The sequence below is a fragment of the Cuculus canorus genome, chromosome 1 (genome assembly GCF_017976375.1).
Source record: "Cuculus canorus isolate bCucCan1 chromosome 1, bCucCan1.pri, whole genome shotgun sequence".
Taxonomy (NCBI): Eukaryota; Metazoa; Chordata; class Aves; order Cuculiformes; family Cuculidae; genus Cuculus; species Cuculus canorus.
Genome location: NC_071401.1, coordinates 99,571,988 through 99,598,369, shown reverse-complemented (window position 1 = coordinate 99,598,369; position 26,382 = coordinate 99,571,988). Strand labels below are relative to the sequence as shown.

The 26,382-nt window shown below is 43.4% G+C and overlaps 1 protein-coding gene across 3 annotated transcripts in view; it reads right to left on the bottom strand.

Moving 5' to 3' along the window:
* The window catches only part of APP (amyloid beta precursor protein), a 216,670-nt gene extending 206,876 nt beyond the window's left edge, over window positions 1–9,794 (bottom strand). For all 3 annotated transcript variants that reach the window (XM_054056832.1, XM_054056833.1, XM_054056835.1), the window contains exon 1: window positions 9,638–9,794. In XM_054056832.1, the coding sequence (XP_053912807.1) occupies window positions 9,638–9,688 (51 nt within the window). In that variant the 5' untranslated portion in view covers window positions 9,689–9,794. The remainder of the gene's footprint in view (window positions 1–9,637) is intronic.
* Between the last annotated feature and the right edge of the window lie 16,588 nt (window positions 9,795–26,382).

The following is a 26,382-nucleotide window of genomic DNA, read 5'->3' as shown; positions in this document are numbered from 1 at the left end:
ACAGAAAACAGACTACCAACTACTGTGAGTCTTGCAAGTCTACAGCACTAAGTCACATATTGCCTTTCTGCTTATAAGAGGAGTACATAACCTTCTGTTACTCAGAAGTTTTCTTTTAAGTGACATATTAATTAAAGCTGTCTTCCTCTTACCAGTGAAGAGATACAATTTCCTTAAAACACATAACATTTATGTATACATCTATATTCAAGCATGGGCAGCTCCACTCAAATGAAAAGGGATGGTTTTCCATGATGAGCCAAGGAATGTACGGCAGCCTCAATTTTCAGAGCCTGGTTCTTGACCTTCAGTATTTTTGCTCACTGCCCACAGAACTTTTGTTAGTTTTAAACATGAACTTAGCATTTCAGAATTTGTATCACAGCTGTAGTTAATTTAAAGCTGTTCGACAAATCGTGTCATTTAAATATGTTCACAGAAATAGTTTAACTGTGATTTCGAAGTAAAATGCTTCAACTTATTTTTACCCTGCTGTTTATGAGAGATTACGTTTTCTCTCCGAGCTCAGCTGTTCGCAGGATTTTCTTGCGAATGGCTTCAGAAAGGCATTAGCTCCCATGACCAAAGGAAAGGTCCTCCCAAAATCAGAGCAGGGAGTCAATGAGTCATGGTGAACCAGAGCTCAGCACATGCTGCCAACACAAACTGATGCCATAACCATCCCGTCCTGACTGCACAGCAGAACTGCCCATCGCTGGCATTCACCCCTCTCTTGCTCACCTATCTCATCTTGGCCGTTCACCAAAATAACAGGCTCTGTGACCCAACCAGGCAAATGCTGATTTTTTTATCCGAGATGATCCCTCAGCCTGGGTCCAAACAGGCCCAACAGTGAAATACGACACACTTCACCTCAACAGCTCAGAAATGTCACAAAGTTTATGAAGAATGCTCTGTATGTGGAAAAGGAGAAACAGCCTTCTCAAGGAAAGAAGACAATGCCAAGATAGAAATGAAGCTAAACAAAAGTGAAAGACTCCCAGTGGCCAGGTCCTCATGGGTACCTTCAGAAGCCTTCATCCTCAAACATTCACAGGTATTCTGGCTCCTTATTTGATCTTTGACTTTTTAGGCTTTCCAACTCCTCTTCTTACTCTCCTGCTTAATATTTAAACGATTAAGTCTAAGTTTGGGTGGGGAGTTACTTCTGTCTCTGTTTTTTTTAATGATGTAAAGCTGATAGTCTCCTAAATCATATTCTTCTGGATGCTGGGTTTACAGACAAGTTCTCATCCGCAAATAGCTTGCAATGAAGTTCTAGGAGCTACACAACACTGAAAGAAGGGCAAGCCAGAATTCCAGAATTCTCTGTTTAAAAAGTTTGTTGTCAAGCAACTTCAGATCAATATTAGGCTTAATGGAACCAAAGACAGAACTGGCAAAAGCAAGTAGTGATAAAATTAGGATGCTAAAAGATATGTCATTAAAAAGTAATTTTATCCAGTTAAGAGAACTGGGCAGAGAATAGATGAGGCACGCGTACTAGAGCTGCAGAAAAAAATCAAATGAGGTTCAAAACAACCCAACACATGCTACAGGTCTAGATGCTTTCTAATGCTATGCGTGCACAAACCCTTCATTTCCATATTGTAAGTACTCAACAATTAAACGCCAATCACTAAACATTCAGTACATTTAAATTCACAACACCTATAAAGGAAAAAAAAAGGAAAATACTCAAAATAATGAAGGTTATTTTAAAACCACTGCCTTTTTGTTGCTTTAAGTTTTCTTCTTTTCCTCAGTTTACATTTACCTAGACCACAGAATCATAGAATGCTTTGGGTTGGAAAGGACCTCTAGGATTGTGCAGTTCCAACACTCCTGCCAGACAAGAGTGCTCAAAGACCCATCCACTTGTGGATTGAACACTTGAACACTTCCAGAGATGGGATATCCATGACTTCTCCAGGCAACCTGTGCCAGTTCCTCACCACCCTCATTGTGAAGAATTTCTTCCTAATGTCTAATCTAAATATTTCCTCTTTCCAATTTAAAGCCAATCCCTCTCATCCTGTCATTACATCCCCTTGTGAAAAGTCCCTCCCTGGCTTTCTTGCCCCTCTCAGGCACTGGAAGGCTGCTATGAGGTCTTCCCAGAGCCTTCTCTTCTCCAGACTATACAACCCCAAGTCTCTCAACCTCTCCTGATAGCAGAGGTGCTCCAGCCCTCTGATCATCTTTGTAGCCCTCCTCTGGACCCGTTCCAACAATTCCATATCCTTCTTAGGTTGAGGATTCCAGAACTGCACACAATACTCCAGATGAAGTCTCACAAGAGAGGAACAGCGGGGCAGAATCACCTCCCTCGACCTGCTGGCCACACTTTTTGATGCAGCCCAGAATACGGTTGGCCTTCTGGGCTGTGGGTGCATGTTGTCAGCTCATGTCGAGTTTCTCATCAATCGGCACACCCAAATCCTTCTCCACAGGGCTGTTCTGCACCATGTCGTCCCCCATCCTGTACTGAAACCACAGATTGCCCCAATCTGGGTGCAGGACCTTGCACTCGGCCTTGTTGAAAGTCATGAGGTTCACAGAGGCCCAATTCTTCAGCTTGTCCAGGTCCCTCTGGTTGACATCCTGTCCCTCTGGTGTGACAACTGCACCACTCAGCTTGGTGTCATCTGCAAATATGCTGAGGGTGTACTCAATCTCACTGTCTACATGACTGATGAAAACATACAGCACCAGTCTCAGTACACACCACTGAGGGTCACCACTCGTCACAGTGGTTGTCTCCACCTGAACATCAACCCATTGACCAGTACTCTCCGAATACAACCATCCAACCACTTTCTTATCCAGCAAATAGTCCACTCATTAAATCCGTATCTCTCCAAGTTAGAGAGAAGGATGTTGTGAGGGTCTGTGTCAAAGGTTTTACAGAAGTCCAGATAGATTCCATCCATTGCTTTTCCCATGTCTACTGATGTGGTCACCCCACATATATAATACTGTTTTTCACTGTTTACATAAACAAACACACAGGTATTATATGGGATGTGTATTAAAAAGAGCTTTTTTTCAAGCAAAAAAAAAACCCAAGAAACCCCCAACCTAGAAACCATGACTTAGTTTAGGAGTTTCAAAAATTAACTACAACAGAATCAAAGTTTTAACAATACTACATTTAAAAAAAAAAAAAAAATCTATCTTCTATCTTCTCCATGTTTTCAGGTGACATGTAGGGAACAAATGCAGGTTTTTTTAAGTTACCTTTTAAATATCTACTGTATTGGTGCAATATTCCATATTCCAGATCCAAAACTCCAGCTACAAGTATATTTACATAACTAAGCATGGAAATAAGAACAAGATAGCTGCTTGTCTCAAAACTTTATCACGGCATCCAACAAAGTATGTGCGTAGGGGGAGAACTGGCCCTTTGCAGAGACCATAACTTAGAGAAAAATCAATTTCACAGGGTCAGAGCTTCAGAATGAGCAATCCCTACTTTAAAAATGTGCCGATAAGGTAAGAGAAGGTTTGCTGGAGGCACAAAGGCAAAGCGATAGCATGACAAGGAGATTGGAAGTAACTCCAAAAATCCTGCCCCATCCCTATTGTTTGAATACTACTTCTAAATTTTGAGGCAGCGGATGAGGAAGTAACTTTCACCTTCATAAGAAAAAACAAAACAATGGTATATTTCAACTCTATTAGCATCAAATAGCTGTAATACCTAAATTTAGGCTGTGTGTCTATAGCCTCTTGTTTCAAAAATCTCAAAGTACAATATTAATATAGTTTTCAAACAATAAAGGGGTTTGTTCACCCTCATCCCATCTCAAGTCCTATCAGATGTGCATTTTGTTTTACTAATTGCAATTCCAAACAGAAATTACACAAGTCATACAAACTGCCATACTGGATTGCCAGCTAGGAGGAATTTTAAAATGCTTTTATAACAGGTACAACCAGTTTTGCCCCATTCCTGTCACGCGTTATCTGTTGTGGTTGAATAGATAAGCTCTGCTCTAGGGGAAGACACACTAGAAAAGGGATCAACGGGGAATTCCTATCTGGATTAGCTCAAAATGGGTCAGTGGGAACTGAATGGAGTTATCCTCCCCTGAACGTGGCTCCTTGGGGATTCTTCTGTTTTGCAGTGACTTAACACTAACTTTTAACAATCAAGAATCAAAGAGAGGTCAGGTGTGAAAATCCTGTTCATGCCTGTCTGCAGGTCACCAGGGGGAGGTAAAGGAACTAACACCTTCATTAAATGTTATTACATCTCCTTCAAAGGATGTGGTTTCAGAGGTTGGGGCTCTTTTCCCCAAAGAAGTTGGCAGCTCTTTTAGTTGGGCCAGTTTGACTGCTTGTGGCCATTTTCTGACTCAGGTCTCTGAAGCACCTGCCAGAAGACTCCACCTACCAAAAAAAGCACAGCTCATTTCTTTCAACATGCCACAAGATCACCAAGGGGACTGAAAATGTGTTTTCAATACCTCAACTGTACGTATTTCTGAAGCAGAGTCAAGGAAGAAGGACAGATTCCAGATCAAGCTGTGAGAACACAGGCTCATCAGAGTGACTGCATTCAGTTTTAAACTGAAAAAAAAGCAGGTCAGAGTGGAAAGTTTTGACTTCTCTTAAGAGAAGTTCTCTGTCTCCAATTTATTCCAAGCTCGAGCTCGTTATCAACGTTGCTCTTGGCACTCCTCTGGCAGCAACCACTGTAAACTCTCTTCACAAGAGCATGCTCTAACAGTTAACCAAGCTTACAGAAAGTCATTTGGTATTTTTTCAATTTGCTGTACTTTTAATCTTCTTACACCACAGGATTTTTTCAAAATCCCCCGAATTTAAATCCAATAAAACACAGCTCTAGACTTACACATTAAAACCACACTAGACAGCTCACCTAACAACTTCAATGAATCTATTACCATATATAAGCCAAATTACATTTTATCAGTAGCAGTCTAGAACCCTACCTCTTCCTTGCCTAGATACAAGGAGATATGAAAATGACTACAGGGTTAATTACAGCCTATACGCTAATATAATGTATATATACAAACATATACATATGGCAATTTTAATGTCATACATTAAATATGCAAATATATTGAGGATTTCAATACATTCTTGCATATATTATACTTCTTAAGAGACACAGTTTAGTGGTGGACGGTTACCTAAATGATTCTGTGACATATTAGGTTATTTTAATGCATTATATATGTGCATACATGTGTACATGGATATTTTGATAGGTGTTAATATTATTTTATTAAACCCAAATCAATCTTTTCAACTATTTGTTATTACACATGTTATTACACATGGAACATGTGACAGGTGTCAAAATGACACTAACTCAGAGTATTCAGGATTAGGGATGTAAATTAAGACTAGACACTGCCTTAAAAATAAACAAACAACATCTTGGAGATGTGTTTCAGAAGTGAACCAAACTGCAGATAGAGCAGGTTGCTCATCGAGGCTGTGCATCCTCTGTGCTTGAGCTGCATTTTCAAGATCGAAATGCAGAAAGCCCTGAACAGCCTGGTCTGATTCCAGAGCTGGCCCTTCTTTGGGCAAGAGGGTGGACCGACCTTTGGGATCCTGTGATCCTACCTACTAAATTTTTGACCAAATCTCCACATCCAGCAGCTTGTGTTTATTGTTTCATTGAGCCACCAAAAAATGATTCTGTACAGAAAAAAAAGCTGCCAAGTCATTAAGCAGTTACATGAAGTTACTGCGCTCAGAAGCTACTTAGCAAGCCTTTGCATTGGAAAAGGACTACCAATTAAAAGAAATTGTCTTACCTTTTCTTCATACAACTTACAAACCAAACGGTTTATTATCCTTTAGTTTACTAAACAAGTGCAAAGAGAAAGTCATCAAAGACAATCTATACTTATTGTATGTCTGTCATACAATTCAACGCTGATCAATTAAAACTGATTAGGAAAGATCAGTTGCATTTGTCACACAAACAGCTCATGGAAAAAAAAATAAAAAAAATACCAAAATCTTGTCAGCTCCCTTATGTTTTCATACATGTTTTGCGAAGAAGCATAGCAGCTGATCACATTTTTCCCAGAAAATGTATTTGAAGAGAATGTGAATCTCGAAATTGTCTGTTGCTCATTAATCAAACAAAAGACAAATGAGGAGTGAGGGAGAAGCTCCCTTTTTGCTCTTCTAACTTATCTGACTGCCAGGGATTCTGACTGCACCAGAACCTTCAACGCCTGCCCTGCCCCACTTACCAACACAGCCACCCATCACAACACAGCAGGATTTAAATAGGAACTGCAAAAGGGACCATACAACAAACAATACCTTTGCCAGGGCAATCTGGGAACAGAACCATGGGAAGAGGAACTGTAAGTCTGTAATTAAGTGTAGCAAAGGCTTCCTTCCCCTCCCCACAATGCAAAGTCATTTTTAAAGGTCTGCTTGAAAACTAAACAATGAAGAAATAAATATTCAGTGTCTTCCACTAAAATAAGGATAAATGAACAAAACCAAGAAGCTATAAAGCACTACCTTACCCAGTATAAAAAAAAAACCAAACCCCAAAACTGTCAGGCAACATACTTTTTGTCAGCTAGCCATCTGAGGGCCAGCTTGTATGATATCAATGTCTTAGAGCAGTGAGAAAAACAGGCAGAAAAGAAATCCCAATAAGCTCAATGTGCTAATTAGAAGATATTTTGATTTATAAACCAGGATCATTCACACAAATTCACAAGGATAGTTTCTGTCTGTTGTATTTATCTGGTGAAATCAGAAAATTAATAGCAAAAGATTAAATGAAAAAACAGCTAGAGAAGAATATGGCAGTTTAGCAAATTATGAGAGCTCTTGGCTGATGGATTTCTTAACCCCGATAAGAATGATTCACAGGAGTGGCAGAAGCAACATGCTAAATAACCAGATCACCAGAGCATCACTAAGGAGCATTTCCTTTAAAGCTGCACAAATAAATATTCACCTAGCTGCAATTTCAGAAAGGAATTCTTCATGTGTAATACAGAAAGAATTTGTTTTGTTCCTGCTTTCCCCCTTCCTTATATCATTCCATGTGAAAGCGAAGTACAGGTTCTATGCTGCTTTCCAGAAAGAATTTGTTAAAATGGCAGGAAACGTGTTTTGTTTCAGAAAAGAGATCTAAAGACAATCTAATTCAAACACCTACATTTCCCACTTTGGCATATGAAGACAATTCAAGTGCAGTAAATGCACACACGCGATTCCAATTAAGAAATATTTCAGAATTATAAAAGCAGTCACTCGTTCAAAATATCAACCTTAAGAGTATCAAGGCTTACAGATACTTGGTCACAAGAAGACCAGATATTAAAACCTACCCTGCTGTCAAACATTAGGAAAAAAAGATAAATGTGAAGCTTCAAATGTTCATATGGAATGACAGAACAAGACTGAAAGCTTCTGCAGAAACTACGCCCATTTCAGCAAATGTTTCGAGGCAAAGGATGTCGCTGAAAATTCTGGATATCACCAAGGCAGACACCATTGCAGAGGTCTCTGAATAGACTCTCCCCCAAACCGTTTGGGTGCAAAATCCAAGCCTCTTGCCATCACCTTTATAGGGGCAATACCTACATACCTAATCCATGAGACCAGGGCTGTGGGGACCCAGCAGCAATGCCCATCCCTCAAGCACGATCTCAATCATAAAACCTCATTTTTTTTTTACTTCAGTTATGCACCCAAGGCAGGAACTTCCTTCTGTTGCATTTAGACAATAAACAGTCGCATCCAGCTGATAAAACACAAATTAGTTTTGTAACTGGAAGCTTTGAAGCCCCAAGCATCCTTATGACTGCTTAACAAGCCTTGCTCGAATATTGGCAAGATCGCCTCTGGGAGTGACAGCTTGTAGACGGCAGCCTCGGTGCTGGGGATGGGGGGCTGTTTCCTCCTGGGTACCTGGGTGCCTCCTGGGAAGGGCACCCGCGCCAAAGCCTGCATCCCAACGCCCGAGGGGGAGCGCCAAGCGCCTCTGCTTTTAGGCTAAACACTGGCATTCACCCGACCCTCCCCGGGCAGGAGGGCGAGCTCACACCAGAAGAGAACAGAAGCCGAGGTCTCAGGGCCGAAGTCTAGCAACCAGAGACTGAAGGCGACCAGGAGATCACTCTTCCCACGCCTTTATTTTTCGGTGGGAGGACCAACCCCCTCCCGGCCAGCCCCTCCTTTGCGGTGCGCTCGGCATCCCCGCCGGCGTCCCCGGCCGAAGAGGGAGCGGGGGCTCGGGGGCCCCATCCTGCCCCAGCCCCACCCGCAGGGGCCCGGCGGGCAGGGCCGGCCGCAGCCAGCACGGCGGCGCCTTTGCTGCTGCACTGCAGAGGCGCCATCTTCTCGCCGGTCCCGCTCGCGGGGAGGGAAAAGGGCTCGGTCCCCGCCGCCGCCCCCGCCCCACGGGCACCGCCCCCGCTGCGACCGCACCGCCCCGCGCACCTGCGGCCGCACAGCCCCGCGTCCGGCGCCGCCGAGACCTCCGCAGCCCCGCACGCAGCCCTGCACATCCCCCGACCCCCTGCACCCCTCAGCCCCGTGGGGCGATGCCCCCAGCATCCCTGCACGCAGCTCTGCGCGCATCCCCCAGCCTCGAACCCCCATCCCTGCACTCATCCCTGCGCCCATCCCCCAGCCTCTACCGCCCCGTATCCCTGCACGCATCTCCCAGTCCCGTGGGGCGATGTCCCCCCGCATCCTGCAAGCATCCCTGCACATCCCCCAGCCTCGACCCCCCTCATCCCTGAAAGCATTCCCCAGCATCGCGGGGCGATGCTGCCGAGCGCCCCCCCCCCCCCCCGCACGCATTCTCCAGCCTCGACTCCCCGCATCCCTACACGCATCTCCCAGCCTCGTCCCCCAGCGTCCCTGCACGCACCCCGCAGCCGACCCTCCCCGCATCCCTGCACGGATCCCCCAGCCTCGACGCCCTGCATCCCTGCACATCCCCCAGCCTCAACACCCCCCCATCCCTACGCGCATCTCCCAGCCCCACGGGGCGATGCTGCTAAGCCCCCCACATCCCTGCACACGTCCCCCAGCCTCGACCCCCCGCATCACTTCACGCATCCCCCAGCCTCGACCCCCCCGCATTCCCCAGCCTCGCGGGGCGATGCTGCCGAGCCCCCCGCGTGCATCCCCACACGCATACTCCAACATCGCTTCCCACCCCCCCCCCCCCGCCCCGCATCCCTGCACGCATCTCCCAGCCTCAGCCCCCCCGCATCTCTGCACGTGTCCCCGAGTCTCGTGGGGCGATGCTGCCGAGCTCCCCCGCATCGCGACCCCGCGTTAAAGTTTCCCTTCTCTCCAGCCCCGCCCCGGGCGGAGAATCCCCGTCGGGCGGCGCACATCCCTCCCCACCCCGGCTCTGCCGGCGGCTCCGGGGGAAGTTAACGAGGGAAGCGCCTGGCAGAGCGGCGAAGGCATCGCCCGGGCTCGGGGAGCGCCCGCGGCGGCGCCTCCCACCTCTCCATCCCCGCTGGGAGGGAGCAGCCCCTATTGTTCGGGAGGGGGGGAGGCGCCGGCAGCCGGGGAAGGAGCGACCCCCGCCCGCCGCAGGGGCGGACAAAGCCCCGGGGAAGCGGCTGGCAAGCCCTGCCCCGCTTACCTCGAGAGCCCGGGCGGAGGCGAGCAGCAGGAGGGCTAAGTGGGGCAGCATCGCGGATAGGGCGGGGGGGGAGGGAGAAGGGGAGGAAGGAGGGACGCCGGCGAGCCGCGGCGGGGTCCGGGTGCAGCTCGGCGGCGCTGCCGGGGACTGAACTGCAGCTCCAGCGCAGCTCCGCGCGGGGCCGGTCAGCTGACAGCCCCGCCCCGCCCCGCCGGCACCCCTAGCGGCCGCGGCCGGCGCTGCAGCGCCCCCGGGCGGCGCGGGGCGGGGCAGCCGCGCTCCTCGCTGCCCGCCACGCCCTCGCCCGCAACCCCCGGGGCTCCGTGCCGGGACTGGAGCGGTCATAGAGTCACAGAGTGGGTTGGGTGGGAAGGGAGGTTAAAGATCATCCAGTTCCGAGCCTCCTGCCATGGGCAGGAACACCTCCCACTGGATCAAGTTGTTCAAAGCCTCATCCAACCTGGCCTTGAACACCTCGAGGGATGGGGCAGCCACAGCTTCCCTGGGCAACCTGTGCCAGTGCCTCACCGCCCTCATCATGAAGAAATTCTTCCTAATGTCTACTCTAAATCTTCCCCCTTCCAATTTAAAGCCAATCCCTCTCGTCCTATCACTCCACGCCCTTGTAAAAAGACCCTCCCCAGCTTTCCTGCAGCCTCTTCAGGTACTGGAAAGCATCTATTGAGATCTCCCCGGAGCCGTCTCTTCTCCAGGCTGAACAACCCCAGCTCTCTCAGCGTGTCCTTATAGCAGAGGTGCTCCAGCCCTCTGATCACCTTCATGCCATCCTCTGGACCCGTTTCAACAGCTCCTTATCCTTCCAATGTTGAGGATTCCAGAACTGGACAGAGGACTGCAGATGATGACTTGTTTGTTCACAGAATCCTGGTGAGCTGTCACACTGATATTCCCATCTTTTAACAGTGTTATGAAACCAGTTGCTGTGTCTTGTTTTAAAAACAATACTGAGTTAATCAGCATATTGTTATGTAAAAACATAGAATCATAGAATGGTTTGTGCTGGAAGGGACCTTAAAGATCATCCAATTCCACCACCCTCCCTGCCATGGGCAGGGACACCTCCCACCTGACAAGGCTGCTCAAAGCCCCATCCAACCTGGCCTTGGACAACTCCAAGGATGGGGCAGCCACAGCTTCCCTGGGCAACCTGTGCCTGTGCCTCACCGCCCTCATCATGAAGAATTTCTTCCTCATGTCTAATCTAAACCTTGCCCCCTCCAATTTAAAGCCATTAAATGGCTTTGTATGATGAAGGGCTTCCTGTCATAGGGGTGGTTTGCTGCAGGTCCCCCTCAGCAGCACCTGCCTCCTCCTCAGCTGCTCAGGCACTGCCGATGCTTCCAAAGGCACCGCACCACCCTGCTCACCACAGCAGGAGCTCTAGCACCCACAGGAGCTCTGAGCCTTTGCTGCACCGTGGCCCCTCAGAAGTGTTGTTTACAAACATGCCAGCATCGTTGCAGGGTGTTCAGATAACAACACTAAACTCAACCACATGTGTGATTCATAGGCTATTTAACAAGTTCTGCTTTTTCTGAGAGAGTTGGGCTTGTTCAGCCTAGAAAAGGCTCCAGGGAGACCTTATAGCAGCCTTCCAGTACTTAAAGAGGGCCTACAGGAAAGTTGGGGAGGGACTCTTTACTAGGGAGCGTTGTGATAGGCTGAGAGGTTAAGGCTGAAAGAGGAGAAATTTAGATTAGATATTTGGAAGAAATTTTTTACTGTGAGGGTGGTGAGAAACTGGAAGAGGTTGCCCAGAGAAGTCATGGATGCCCTATCCCTGGAGATGTTCAACACCAGGTTGGATGAGGCTTTGAACAACTCGATCCAGTGAAAGGTGTCCCTGCCCAAGGCAGAGGGGTTGGAACTGGATGATCTTTAAGGTACCTTCCAACCCAAAGCATTCTATGATTCTGTCAATGTTGCACACCAACCTGGGATATTCAGGGACTATCTGAGTGGAGGTAGTAAGCCCTTACACCCAGAGGCTGTACCAGATACTCCAGTGCACATTCCTGAAGCTGAAGCCTCCTGTGATCAGCCTGTGGCCCCCAAGGTATTCCTTTGCTCACTGCTAACCGCAAGATCGAGGCCAAATTTGTGGAAGTGCTATTGATAACAAAGCACGTGGGAACATTGGCAGAGCTGAGGCTTGTCACAGTTAAACAAGGCAAAGTTGAATATGATTCTATCACTCTATGATTCTTGTGAAGTCAGAACTGAAATCCCCTGGGACTTTTGGCCGAAGCTGTATCCAGACACAGAGGGATGCTTACCAGATGAGAGCAAACCGGTCTTTGTCAGATGAGCAATAGCATGCAATGAAAAACCTTAGTGCTTTAGTGCACTACACCCCCACAGCCAGACTCTAGAGTCAGATGACTATTCTCATGCAAACTTGAATCTTCTTATACAAATTAATGAACCGACGATATGTGAAGGGTTTGAGGAATTGCTTGAGTCACACTTACTGAATCTGATAAATCTCTGACAGGCAGGTAACATATAAAGCCCCTCCCTCCTCCAAACATACATATGTGAGGTATATGCAACAAGTGCAATTAGTAGGTACTTTTAAGAAACACATACTCTTGACACAACACAATACGCTAATTAAAATTAGTTACACAGCAACAATGGCAGGCTTAGCTATAATAATTTAGTACTGTTATTTACTTGTTTAGATAATAATCACATGGCTTTGAGGGTTATGGAAGGATTTGCTGTGCAAGTGTTTCTAACGGGTTGGCTTCTAAACTCAGCCTTTGGAAAGGGAACGGCATGGTTGCAAATAAGCAACATCCTTCTAAAGCTGATGGAGGTCATTCAAAAACAATTCTTTCCAGAAACAATGGAGGCAATCAGAAGGAAGCTCTTTGCAAGTTCTCGAAAAAGATTAGGCTTCCAGATGCAATGGATAGAAGACCAAAATAGATTCATATAGCCCTTTTATTATAAGTTGGCTTGGAAGTTCTTTGTAATCACGTCTTCCTAGTGCTAAAATCAAACAGTATTTCAACTGCTGCTTCTCTGGTTGAGCCAAGCCTGCTTCCTTCCTCGTGGTGGGCAGGCAGGCAGGCTGGAAATCCCTTTTTGCCTATGCCTAGTAGTGGGGCAGACTCATGGGATCGCACATCTTTGGGGACAGCAGGGAAGCTCAAGTGAAAAGGTGGGGAAAAAGGTACAGAAATCCTCTGTGAGACGGGTGCTTCCCTTTACAGACAGTAAAAAAACGGTGCCAATATCCAAAAAAACAGCAACAATATTTGCTAAGTTTTCATTAAGTTAGTCAGGCTGAAAGATCATAACTAAAGACTCTTTCGAAAGCTGTTAGTGAGGGCCACAGAACTTGCCGATGACCTGATGATAAGAAAAAATAAAGAGAGATTTTGACTTGTTTTCCACTATTTGTCCTCTTTCAGGATCTGTACGGAAGGTCCAATACACTATTTAATTGTTTTCTCTACCTATCATGTTAGTATAGAAATTCAGTCTTATCGGACCTTGGAAGCTGTCCTAACTGGAGTACAACAAAGCCCACTACCACCTCACAACAGGACAACCAATGGAAATTTCTTGGATGTTCTTGAGGAAGAAAGCAGTGCAGTTTGGATCACAAAATAATAGGGCTTACATTCCAATCTAATAAAACTCTTTCGGCAAATAATCCCAAACTATGTCCAGATGTGATTTTCCTTTTGACTGCTGAGCTTTGTTACTCAGTCTCGATGTGATAACTTTCAAAGTGATGGCCAAGTATACGTGTCAAGTTTCATTTTTTGGCTACTTCTCTGCTCTGCCTGTGTATCTTTGCGTGCAAATGATGTCTAATAATAATTTACAGCCTTTTCATTTTTATATAGTATATATATAGAAATATTATTCAGCCATACAAATTCTCATTAAACATTCATGCAGCAAGTAGACCTTATCTATATGCTGATATACTCTCCAATACGCAATAAAACAACTCAGCCTGCTTCATAACCTAATGAATAGCAGTGGTAAATAAGTGAGTGGGTATTTCACTCTACCTATGTTTTGTTGCCACACTTGCCAAAGCAGCAAGCTGTCAGATCTGGTGTATGTTGTGTCCTGGAAGGGTCTGTTCTTTTGGTGAAAAGGAGAGATGGAAATTTTTAAATTCTCCAGCTCCCCTCTCAAAAATAATAGCTAATCGAAGGTGTTTGCTGGGGAAACAAATGTAGTATCACAACCCATGGAATATTCTTCAGTTACTTTTAAGCAGCGAAGTTCCCTGTGATGCTCCCATGGATCTCTCAGAGAGCTCTAACAAGAGGACTCGTACATGGTTTCTGAAGACATGGTTTCTGAGACAGGCAGCACAGACACAATGATGGCATTGCCAGATGTCTCCAAACGCTATGTGCAAGTGGTTTTATAGAATACATGCAGTTTACCAATAATCACTGAATTTCTGATCGTTACATTCACACAAAGAATATTAGTCTTATTAGTCCAATTGTCAGCTGCATTTTATTTGTATTAGAGGTGATTCTTCAGATTCTTTTGGTACAATGATACAGCCAGTGCTTTCACAGAGATGATTTCTCCATTTTTTCTGAGGGGAGGGCTCCAAGTTGGCAAACTTGAGTTTGGCTTCAGACTTTGATGCTGACTCACTATCGCTCTGCTTCAGCGCTCACCATTTTCTTTACTGGGGATAATACTGTTTCCCTGCCTTTGTGATTCATGCAGGGAGCAGGACAAAGCACTAGGGTTAGTATTTCTGAACGAACCTCTGCAAGTTAAAGACTTGGACCCTAGTGAGCTAGCACTTTGTGTGTTAGTCCTAGTGAAGGAATTTTTCTGTACTCTGAAAACTACTATAGCATAAATTACCAGGTTTATTTCAGACAGCTCCAGCCGGAAATTGTGTTTTCAAATAGCACAGAATTAATTTTAATGGAAAATCTTTAGGATTTATGCTACACCTTGAATGGCTGCAGGTATAATTAATCTGCTCACTGTCATGCAAGTGTCCTCTAGAGATGTTTTGGTTTTTTTTTCCTCTGGAGTCAGCCTGCAGCCCTGAGAAAGAAGCTCTCTAAATATTAATCCAAAATAGGAACAGAGAGATTGTACCTAATCAGACCTACACAAGTGCATTCTGTTAGCAACAACAATGGGTGCAGATATGATTTCAAACAGTGAACACTTGATCCTTGTCTGAATTCTGCAAAGTACCTTCGGTTTTTGGCTCTTACAGATGCAGTACACAGTTAGGTAGCCAGTAGCCATAGCGACCTACTCAAATGCAAATGATTTGTTCTGCATAGCACAGGAGTATTAAGAGTTGATGATATCTACTGGAGCAGGTACACAGTACAAATGGCAGAGCCAAGTGAATAATAAAATCACGGTCCAAAATCCCAGGAGTGCTCAGCCAAGGCAATGAAATGGAAATGTGAACAACAGTAATTGCTCCAGTGATTAGGATGTGAACAAACATGGGCATCACTCTGTACCAAACAAATACAGTGGTGTTATGGCTTCTCTTTTTGTTGATACATGCTATGGTTGCTTGCTGATGGCGTCAGTAGAGAAGAGATCTTCAGGATGGCTGCTTCTTTACCTGATTCTATACCCCTGGTTTTGTTAACTCATTTACTATATAATGCAATGATTCATAGTAGAATCAGGATTTAACATTTATTCCTTGATTTTTCCACTGCATGCGCTGAATATTTCTAGATATTTTTGGCCTCATACCTTGTGTGGTCAATTTACTAGTGGAGTATTGCAGGTGCACACTTTCTGGTGTTTTTCCTCACTGTTCTGTAGGTAAACATCTTAATACCAACATACTTCTCTCAACCATTAAAAATTTCACCCTACAGTACAGCAGACCTGTTTCTTTCCAGGTAAGTCGTATTTGGCATTACCCAGAGAAGAACCAGAGTTTCTGAATAGTTAAAGCAAACCCTTGAGAGCACCCAACTCCATGGGAACTCCAGAGGAACTATGCAAATGGAACTTTGCTAATTGCACCCCTGTAACTGAAAATTATGATGAGCTTTTTATGTGTTATGAAGGCCACAAGATGAGATCGCTAAGGTACTCTCAGCCTCTCTTCAGCAGGTTGTTCTACTGTTATTTGTCCTCCCAGATATAACAACATTGCAGTTTGTGGTGTGAATAGCCCAAATCATTAATATTTAACAAAAATAAAGGCAACTAACAGGATGTCATTGATTTCTCTGAATATCTGAGCACTAGTAATCTTTTTTTAGTACTATTCAAAAGTCTCTCTTTTTTTGGTCAAAGATTTATTTCTGGTTTTGGTGGGTTTTTTTTGTTTTTGTTTTTTTTTTATTCCTTCCTGTGTTGCCCCAATACTTATACTTTCCTCATCTCTCCACGGACACAGCTCTGTCAGGTTCCTCTCCATGGGATCTAGCTTTTCTGTAGCTTTGCCCAGAATTGTTCTGCTGTCTGACATCTGTGAGCCTTCCCCAAAGACCAGGAATGCTTGAACATTCTTCTCAGCTTCTGGGCTTTTCTTACCTCCTCTTCCATACTATGAGATTAAATATATGGATACACACTTTATTATACACTTTGTACACGAGAGAAGGGTGCTGCTGCTAAATCAACCAACTGTATTTGGAGGTAGTGAAGTTATTGAACAAAAATCTTGGTATTTTTTAATTGGCTTCCACTTTTACAGGTCTCACCAGACTTCCATGGATGTATGATTGGACCCCCAGGTAAAAAAAGGAGGTCACTAGCTGGGCAAAAGGAGCGGTTTGTATACAGTTAGACATGGTGCTTTTTTTCATACTGTCTTGGAACTGAAATAAAAAATAGAAACAGGAAATTTAGCAGATGGTGTGTGTGTGTGTGTTCATATATATACACACATAAAATATGTCTCAGATTCTGAGTTCAGTTAACTGAAGACTTTTGTACAGAACAAGAAAATACATGGTTATTTTGACTCTTTCAGTATACTGTCTCAGATCCTAAAATACCTGCTTAACTGCCAACACAGCAGGTGTTTTAGGGTTGGGGTGCTCAAAGACCCATCCTACCACCTATTGCTAGAAATATAATACTCAACTCTATTTTGAAAGTCCCAACGAGCTTGTAATAGTGAAAATAAAATTAATAAATTTAAGAACAGTAGCAGACACCACTTAATACAGAACAGCTGTTTGTTAAGAAATTGTATCATTTTTAGCATACTCCTCAACTTGTTTATAGGAGGCTTCACTCACCACATAATTTAACATTTCTTCAACTCTCCCAAGAGAAAAAAATATAGTAGTTTTTCCGAAAGCTGTGAAAATCTGAAGCAGTCAACAGAGACTGTTCAGAAGAAGTGAAGTCTGAGGACTTTACTTGATAAAAGAGAAAATTCAGCTGGAACACAACTCCAGCAATATTCAGTAAGTAACAGGGAAGTCTCTTGAGCCATAAGCCTGCACTTCACTGAACAAAAAGCACCCAATCCAAGAAATTGTAACATGGGTGCAGTGATTTCAGTAGAGTCTGAGTGTGTAAGTGCCACAGATTTTTGTCTCTTCACTCCTTATACAGCCGTTTGAAAGACTAAAAGCATTACCTGTAAGTCTGTGGCTCCCACTGGAGGGATGGAAATGGGAGCTATAAACAATGGTGACACTACTATAGCCCCAGATGCTCTCTTTGTTAGAGACTGGGGCTTTCACTCTGACAATTGTCATCACCCTCCACAGCGTTGGTATGTTTACATTCCCAGTGCCATTCTGCAGCAGCTTTTGTGGTGGGAGGAGTAGGAGGCAGAAGCTAAAGCATGCTTCTGTAACTCTCTTAGCTTTCCATTTGTAAATTCATATTAGGAAACTGTGAAAGAGTGTCATGGAGTAGCCTGTTGTAGTGGGTTGACCCTGGCTGGATGCCACATGCCCACCAGAGCTGCTTCGTCACCCCTCTCCTCAGCTGGACAGGGAAGAGAAAATATAATTGAAGGCTCATGAGTCAAGATAAGAACAGGGAGACCACTCACCAGTTACCATTATGGGTAAAACAGATTTGACATGGGGAAAAATAGTTTAACTTTTTACCAATGAAATCAGAGTAGAGTAATAAGCAATAAAACCAAATCTTGAAACACCTTCCCCCAACCCCACCATTATTCCTAGGCTTAACTTCGTTCCTGAATTCTCTGCCTCCTCTCCCAGAACAGTCCAGGGGGATGAGGAATGGAAGTCACAGTCAGTTCATCACACCTTTCTGCTGCTTATTTCCTCCTCATGGAGAGGGATCCTCACACTCTTCTTGTGCTCCACTGTGGGGTCCCTCCCGTGGGAGGCAAGCCTCCATCAACTCCAACACGAGTCCTTTCTATGAGCTGCTGTTCTTCACTAACTCCTCCACCATGGGTCCTTTCCTACTTCAGGAACAAACTTTTCCAGCATGAATCCTCCATGGGGTCACAAGTCCCGCCAGCAAACCTGCTCCAGCGTAGGCTCCTCTCACCATGGGGTCCTACGTCCTGCCAGGAGCCTGTTCCAGTGTGGGCTTCTCAAGGGGTCACAGCCTCCTTTGGGCCCATCCACCTGCTCTGGCATGGGGTCCTCCATGGGCTGCAGATTGATCTCTGCTCCGTCATTAACCTCAATGGGCTACAGGAGCACAGCCTGCCTCACCATGGTCTTCACCACTGGCTGCAGGGGAATCTGCTCCAGCACCTGGAGCACCTGTTTTCTCTCCTTCTTCTCTGATCTTGATGTCTGCTGAGCAGACATATCCTCCTCGTTCCTACCTCCAGCTGCAGTTCCTGTTGCACAGGTTTTTTACCTCCTTCTTAAATACATCATCACAGAAGTGCTGCCACTGTTGACTGATGGGCTCAGCCTTGACCAGTAATGGGTCAGTCTTGGAGCTGGCTGGCATTGGCTCCATCAGACATGGGGAAGCATCTAGCAGCCTCTCACAGAAGCCACCCCTGTAGCCCTGCTCCTACTGAGACCTTGCCGTGCAAACCCAATACACAGGTTCAGTGCCTATATGTGTGAGGTTGTCATTAAAGAGGAAACAATGTGGAAAGAAAAAAGAAATCCCCCTTCATACCTATTACCTAAATCCAGTATTTTTTTTCTTCAAGATGTGCAGTTCAAGCAAAGCGGTAGACCTGAACATGAAGGAAATATATTTGTTTTAATTTAAAAGTATTGTTTCTTGTTGGCTTCCTGTATTTTCACATGTTGTAGAGATTGCTAATGATAAGGGTTATCATTCAGAAATAAATATATCTTGCAGAATAAAATGTATGAAGGGGGAAGAGGAGGAAGCTTCAAAATATCATATCCTTTGCAGAGTCCTATTATGGACCCTTCCCAAAGCTGTAATTCACTTTTACCAGGCAAGCTGACTCAGTGTCCTCAGAAATTCACATGCAGCTGTGGAATGTGAGGCATTTTCTCATATATTATCTGGTGCTCAAAATAATGTGTCTAGGCTAATATGCGCTTATGAAAAAGTACAGATCAGATTGCTTGTTGAGACAGTTGATATTGTTCTGGGAGGAGGACTGGTATCATCTCACATGGCTTCAAAAATTGACTGTTAGAGAAGCTATCAGGATTTTGGTATCAGGGACTGTTATCACAAAGCATAGTACACAGCGCAGCTATGCAGATTAGATGATCATCAAAATATAAATGAACTCTTCCAGGAGATTAATTTCTGTTGAGTATCATAGTAAGACTGAAATCACTGATGAAAGGCCAGGAGCATAGTAAAGCAGCTACACAACAGCACAGGAACAGACGTGCTCAGTCCATCTAGGAATTGCAGCCATCTTTTATAAAATGCTCACAGTATTAGAAGCAGGGAAGTTTGATCACAAGTACATAAATCAGTGACTGCAGGAGCTTTGTAATGGATGATTTTGTGCCAGAGAAGGGGTGGGGGGTGGGGAATTGCGACGAAGAACTGCAGACTGTTCTGTATACAAGAATAATGCCATCCTTAGAACTCCATGTTTGTAATCACTCTGCAATTTCTCTTAGTGAAAGGATTTTAAAATATTTGTTCAAGTTGATTTGGCATACATCTACCTTATTCCTTTACACACAAAAAAATAAAAATGTGCATATCTTTCCCTGACTTATAACAGTGGCACAAAAACATACTGAGAGTAGGAGATTAGGTTAAATTTCCTTACCTAATAGCATGTTTTTTAAAAGGTACTCACTGGTACAGACAACACGGGCTCCTTTGAAAAAGACTATAAAACTAGACTTGCATATTGGCAAGCTAAAGCAAGTCTTCTCTTGTCAGCTGTAACCACACAGATCCAGAATCATAACCTGCTCACATTGAGTGCGGAGGGCTTGTACACACTGTGCCCTCCAGCTCAGCACCCAGTGGGACCAAAGGGCTGCAGGGCTGCCCCTTCCCTGCCTTCTGGCTGGGGCTGAGTCCCAGGCACTCAGCACCTGTGCAGCTCACGCAGCATGATCATTCAGACACCCATCAGCAGAGATGTGAACATCAAAATATTCATTATAACACAGATGCTGACATTATTCTTTGCATTTTTTAACAAGCTACTGGTGAAGTGTTGGAAGTGATGGGGCTGCTTTTATAATAGCATGGAAATACGCAAAGTCAAAGAGGATCAGTGTCACGTTAGACATTTGAAGAACCATCTGATTTTTTCAAAATATCAACACAGTGCAGTATAGAGAACAGATTCTGACTCCTGTGCATGAAAGCCTATCTGTGCGTACACAAACGAACAACCTCCTCAGGAGTTGACTCTTAGTTCAGTTTATTATGAACTACTACACTACATAATCTTAGAGGGAATCAGATCAAGCTGTAAAAGCTAATATCCAGTTAAATCTTGCTTAGTCCCATTTTCAGAAGTCTTTTGTTTGAAGTTGACTTACTTTCATTTAAAGACACTTCAGAAACTGTGAAAAATTACTCTGAAATCACTGAGGTTATTTCAAATACATCATCTGACAGATTTTGCTTACACATTCATTGTCTCAAATAGAGCCTCAGTTGTTTTTTGAATTAAAAGAACAAACACACGTTTTAAAAAGGTCGCAGGGGGCTGTATAGCACAGCTAATGTGGCAAATATATCTACTGTTTGCTCTGAATTTTGCTCATAATAATTCAGGAAGCCTCATACCAATTCAGTTTCAGAGATAGAAGAAATTCTTACAGCAGAGAAAAGGAATGAAAAGTTCTAGTGGAAATAGCAGCATCTCAAAACATAATGGGCAAATACTTCTATCATAATAGTAATACAGTATCTACCAAACCCTGGCTATTAATCTAAATATATTGAAAATAAACTGATATAAACAATGATGTTCAGCCTCTAAGGTCTCAAAGCAAAAAAAAGTTGCAGGAAGTTAAGCAGATAAATCCAACATTAGTGGGTCCGATTTCAAAGTTGTTTCATTTGGCTTCTTGTGCTTTTTACACCAAATGTAGTACAGTTCTTACTATCACACTGTGAAAATAGCTGTTCTTTCCACCTACTTCTGGCTCTTAAATGGCTTTTAAACATTCTGTCTATATCCAGAAATTGTGTCTATACGTAACTGTATTAAATATATGTGTACCATATATAAATATATATATAATGTAATGCACTCTCTATGGTATAGCTATATATCTGTGAAGGTAGTTATTGATGCAACTATCTGTGTAAATGAGGAAAACAACACTGACCCTCATTAATCATGTGGGCTGGTGGAAGCAACACATTAGCATTGCAGCAGCTTGGTGACATTCAAAACAGACTGAACCATCACTGATCATTTAATCTTATGAAAAATGTTTAAGAAATCAGGACATTTATTGTTTAAATACTTGCAGGCTGATCCAGATCTCATTGTGGTAAAGAAAAGCCTTTCTATTAAGTAGCAGCTACTGGATAGAATTTGAATGATACAGTCTCCGGTTCATGTCAAGAAATACTGAAGGCATTCCAGTAAATTCCACAGTCATTGAAACCAACCTGTGTGAGGGTGACCTATGCCATCAGCCAGGCTTTTCTACTTTTTATCTTACTCCAGCACCAGTATGTAGTTAATGAGTCCACTCAGTGCCAATATGGCTGAAACACACGTTTTTTTAGTAAGACTAAAAAAGGTATAAAGGAGGACCCTTGGCTCTACTGACCTGTCAGCATCAGCTTTGTGCCTGGGAAGATCAAGAAACAGATCCTTCTAGAAGCATTGTTTAGGCACAATGCAGGACAGGAATGTGATTTGAGACAGCCAGCATGGCTTCACCAAGGGGAAATAGTGCCTGACCAGCCTGGTGGCTTTCTATGATGGAGTAATTAAATCAGTGGACAAGGGAAGAACTAAAGATGATGTCTATCTGGATATCTGTAAGACCTTTGACATGGATCTCCACAAGATCCTTCTCTCTAAATTAGAGAGGTATGGATTTGATGTATGGACTACTTGGCAGATCAGAAATTGGTTGGATGACCACATCCAGACTGTAGTGGTCAATGGCTCAATGTCCCGATGGATATTGGTGACAAGTGGTGTCCCTCAGGGGTCTGTATTGTGACGAATGCTGTTTAATATCTTCATCGGTGACAGACAGTGGGATCAAACATACCCACAGCAAGTTTGCAGGAGACACCAAGCGGAGTGGTGCAGTTGACAAGCCCAAGGGACAAGATGCCACCCAGAGAGACCTGGAAAATCTTGACAAGTGGGCCCGTGTGAACCTCACAAGGTTCAACAAGGCCAGGTGTAAGGTCCTTCACATGAGTCAGGGCAACCCTCAATATCAATACAAGCTGGGGAATAGAGAGATTGAGAGCAGCCTAGAAGGACTTGTTTGATGAAAACCTGGACATGAGCCAACAATGTGTGTTCGCAGCACAAAGGGCCAACCATATCCTGGGCTGAACCAAAAGAAGTGTGGCCAGTGGGTTGAGGGAGTTGATTCTGCCCCTCTACTCTGCTCTGGTGAGACCCCACCTGGAATAGTGCATCCATCTCTGGAGCACAAGACAGACATGTACCTGTTGGAGCAGGTCCAGAAGAAGGCTGCAAATATGATCAGAGGGCTGGAACACCTTTCCTATGAAGAAAGGATGAGAGAGCTGGGGTTGTTAAACCTGAAGAAGTGAAGGCTCTGGGGTGACCTTATTGAGGTCTCTCAATACTTAGAGGCCTTATAAGAAAAATGGGGGCAAACTTAGCAAGGCCTGTTGCAACAGGATAAGGCGTAATGGATTTAACCTAAAAGAGGGTAGATTCAGGTCAGACATAAAGAAGAAATTCTTTACAGTGAGGGTGGTGAAACACTCCTTGCCCAGAGGTGGTGGAAGCCCCATTCTGGAAACATTCAAGGTCAGGGTTAGACTGGGCTCTGAGCTGCCTGATATAGTTGAAGATGTCCCTGCTCATTACAGGGGGGTTGGACTACATAACCTGTAAACTTCCCTTCAACACAAACTATTCTGCAATGCTGTGATTCTATGATTGGTTTGTGCAGTCATCCCAACTTCTGTAGGCTTTAATGGTAATGGAACCACAGCCTCATTCTTCAGGAAACACTCTGAATTCAGCAGGAAAGAGGCATTACAAATCAATGTGCTGAAATTACCAAAATACGTATGTCCATATACTTATCTACAACTATTAATATAGACATATAGGTATAAATGGGGATTGCCATAAGTAAGGGTGTTTTCTTCTGTTCTTGCAGAACTGCATTATCTACTGTCTTTAGTCAAATGTTAATGGTACACTGCTCAAGCTCAAATATAAATTATCTAAATTCCCACAGATATCTACATTCAAAAAAGGAGAGGAGTTATGTGTAGCAGCAAGGATGCAAATGGCCAATATACTTTGTGAGCTACATAACATGTCACAACAACAACTTGAATTAAAGCCATGGTATCTGTAGGAAGGAATTTGACTTATTTTGTGGTATTCTACTGCCTGTGCAGACAAGGCATCTATATTAAGGAGAAACTGTGGACTGAAAATATAGTGACATATTTAATTAAATGTTTTGACCTATTTTTTTTCAAGATTACACCTTGACAGCATGTAGTCAAATGGTGCTTAAGTTAAGTGCTTTTCAAAACTGCTCAGACATGACGTACTACTACGCCCAAGTAACAATCAGTAGGATTTTACTACTGACTTCCACAGAGTAAGAGCCAGTGCTGAGCACTTCTGAAAATAGCTTTCCATCTGCATATTTGTTTAAATGAATAGGGATTGTTAGTAGAAATAGGAACTGAAAAGATCAAACTTTTAATTTTAAAAGTTAAATTTTAATATACATTACTGTACTAGAAAACTAAAACACAAGAAATACCCAGACAACCTTTACATCCTTTTTGCTCTCATCCATGGCAGAAATGGATGGAAAATGGCTCCATTGCCCTAGGTGACACAGCCCCAGGACTTCTGAGGTCATTAGACACCATTGATTCTTTAGCAATAGCATTTCATGGTTCCAGTGGGGAGATGAGGACTCCAGCAGAGCCATGTTTAAGTTAGTCTTAGATAGTCAATCCCCACTAAAAGAAACTATTGTATCAGCCAAGGTAGTCAAACCCAGACTTTTCTACGTTCAGGTAGATCTATACTTCCTTTTTTCCCAAAGCGGCTCTTTTCTTTTACTGCTAAATGCAGTTGCTTTCTTTAAAGGAATGGACCTTCATGACAAACAAATGCCTGTTGGCTCTGAGTCAGCACAATATTTATTGTAGTCAATATTTAACATATGAATAATCCTACTGACTGTGGTGAGGATGCTCACATGCTTGCAGTTAAACAGCTATATGGGCACTTTGTTGGCTCAAGGTCTGCCTACTGCAGAAGCTAACAAGTTCGTTGTAAGACACGGTAATACTGCTTTTTGGTATTTTAGATCCTCTGAAATTTGATCCCTTTAGGTCTTTCTGACCTCACTGCGCTTTCAGGGAGCTTTACTGTTGGAAAGTTCCTCTTGGATTCTTGCCCCATTGTGTAGCACTGTGGTCAAGAGATCTAGTGGGCTAGAAAACAAGCTGGTAGGCATCGGTAGGATCTTTATCAGCTGCAAATTTAGGTTTTAGTTCTTAAACGCTGAGTTCTGAGCAGTGGTGCAGTGCGGGAAAGACTACCTGTGCCACACCGCTCTTGGGAAGTAGTAAGAAGCTGTGTCTAAGGAAGGTAGTTCTTTCTCTCCCTCTTGTCTAGGGAGTAAGACAGATTGCTATAGCTCTGCAACCCACTCTAGTTTCTCTTGCTTTCAAATTTGAAGAAGTCAAAACAGTAAACTCTAAACCAAAGACTCCAAAGCCAGTGCAAGATGGCCCTGGGAAATCTTCTCAATAAGACCTGAATAACAGAAGCCAAGTACAGTCACGGTTTCTTGATTTGTGATTCTTAAGCTTAAAATATTTTAGGCAATAGACGAAATAACAACTTTTCTATTAATTTTCTTTATACTTTACCTTTTTTTTTCAGTCACAAGTTTATATTTAAGTATTGCTTTGTTGAGGTTTTTTTTTTTTTTGTGGTTTTGTTTTGTTTTGGTTTTTTTTTATGACAGGAAATGGCTGTTGAAGTTCATCTTTTGAAATTGAGAGAGAAGACCAGAGAGTATGAGTTTACCTTTAAATTTTCATTGGAGCTCAATGGTGAAAATAAAAAAGTAAAAGCTACTCAGTGACATTCAAGACACGGGAAGCCAAACTGAGTCTCTGTTCCATGCAAAGAGGGATAGTAATTCTTATTGCCTATTGCTTTTACAGCTATTTCTTTGTTTGATACAGATCAACAATTATCTACTTAGGAAGGCGTTATTTCTCTGTTTATATTTGGAATGCAAATACCTGTTCCCAGTTTGGTAAGACGTTATCTGATTACATTTGGGGTTGTTTTCTGCCCTGTGTAATCTCTGACTTCATGAGTATGCAAGTGTGCATTTAAACATGAGATTATTCGAAGTCATTGAGTTCTGGCATTTTTTAAAAGTTTTTTTATGTCAGAGGTTTGAAATCTTTGGTGTACTTTGTTGTATTACCCAATTCAAATTTAAGTAAATCCTTTACTAATTGGCTAACCCAGGTGGCACCTCCAGTGTTATCTTTTGGGTTTCTTTTTCTTCTTTTCTTTGAATAGGTCTTTTAAAAGAAATCAGGAAGTTAAGAAAAGAGGAAATAGTATAAAGATGAGATAAACTTATCTTCCCTTGGCACTCAAAGCTTAATGATCCCACATTTTGAGCATATTGGGTTGTATCTGTGATCTCAGAAAATCAGTGAAGCTCATTTCAAAATCAAGGTCTGCAGAATGGAATTAGTTTTGTCTTTTTTTTTTTTTTTGGCTTTGTTTTTTAGATGACATAGTGAAGGAATAATGTTTTCAGGTTAGTGCTAATAATTGATGTTTACCACCAAAGTACTGAAACCTTCAGATCTCATGCTTCACATGGAAAATTTCTGATCTGTGATCACACTAAATTTGCCTTCATTCAAGTTGAAGCTATCCTAGTCAAAGCTGCTAGATCAAGAACAGACAACTCAAATAAGAAGCTGCGAAAGAAAGTATAAGAGTGAAATATGAACATTGGTGAAGATTTTAGTCACCCTGACTTCCCACAGAATGTTTTTCCAAGTTCTAGAACTTCTCCCTCAACCCAATATATCTTAAAAGTTACCCCAATGCCCCTTGTATTTGGAGCTGAAGTCTATGGTTGACAATCCTACTTCATTCT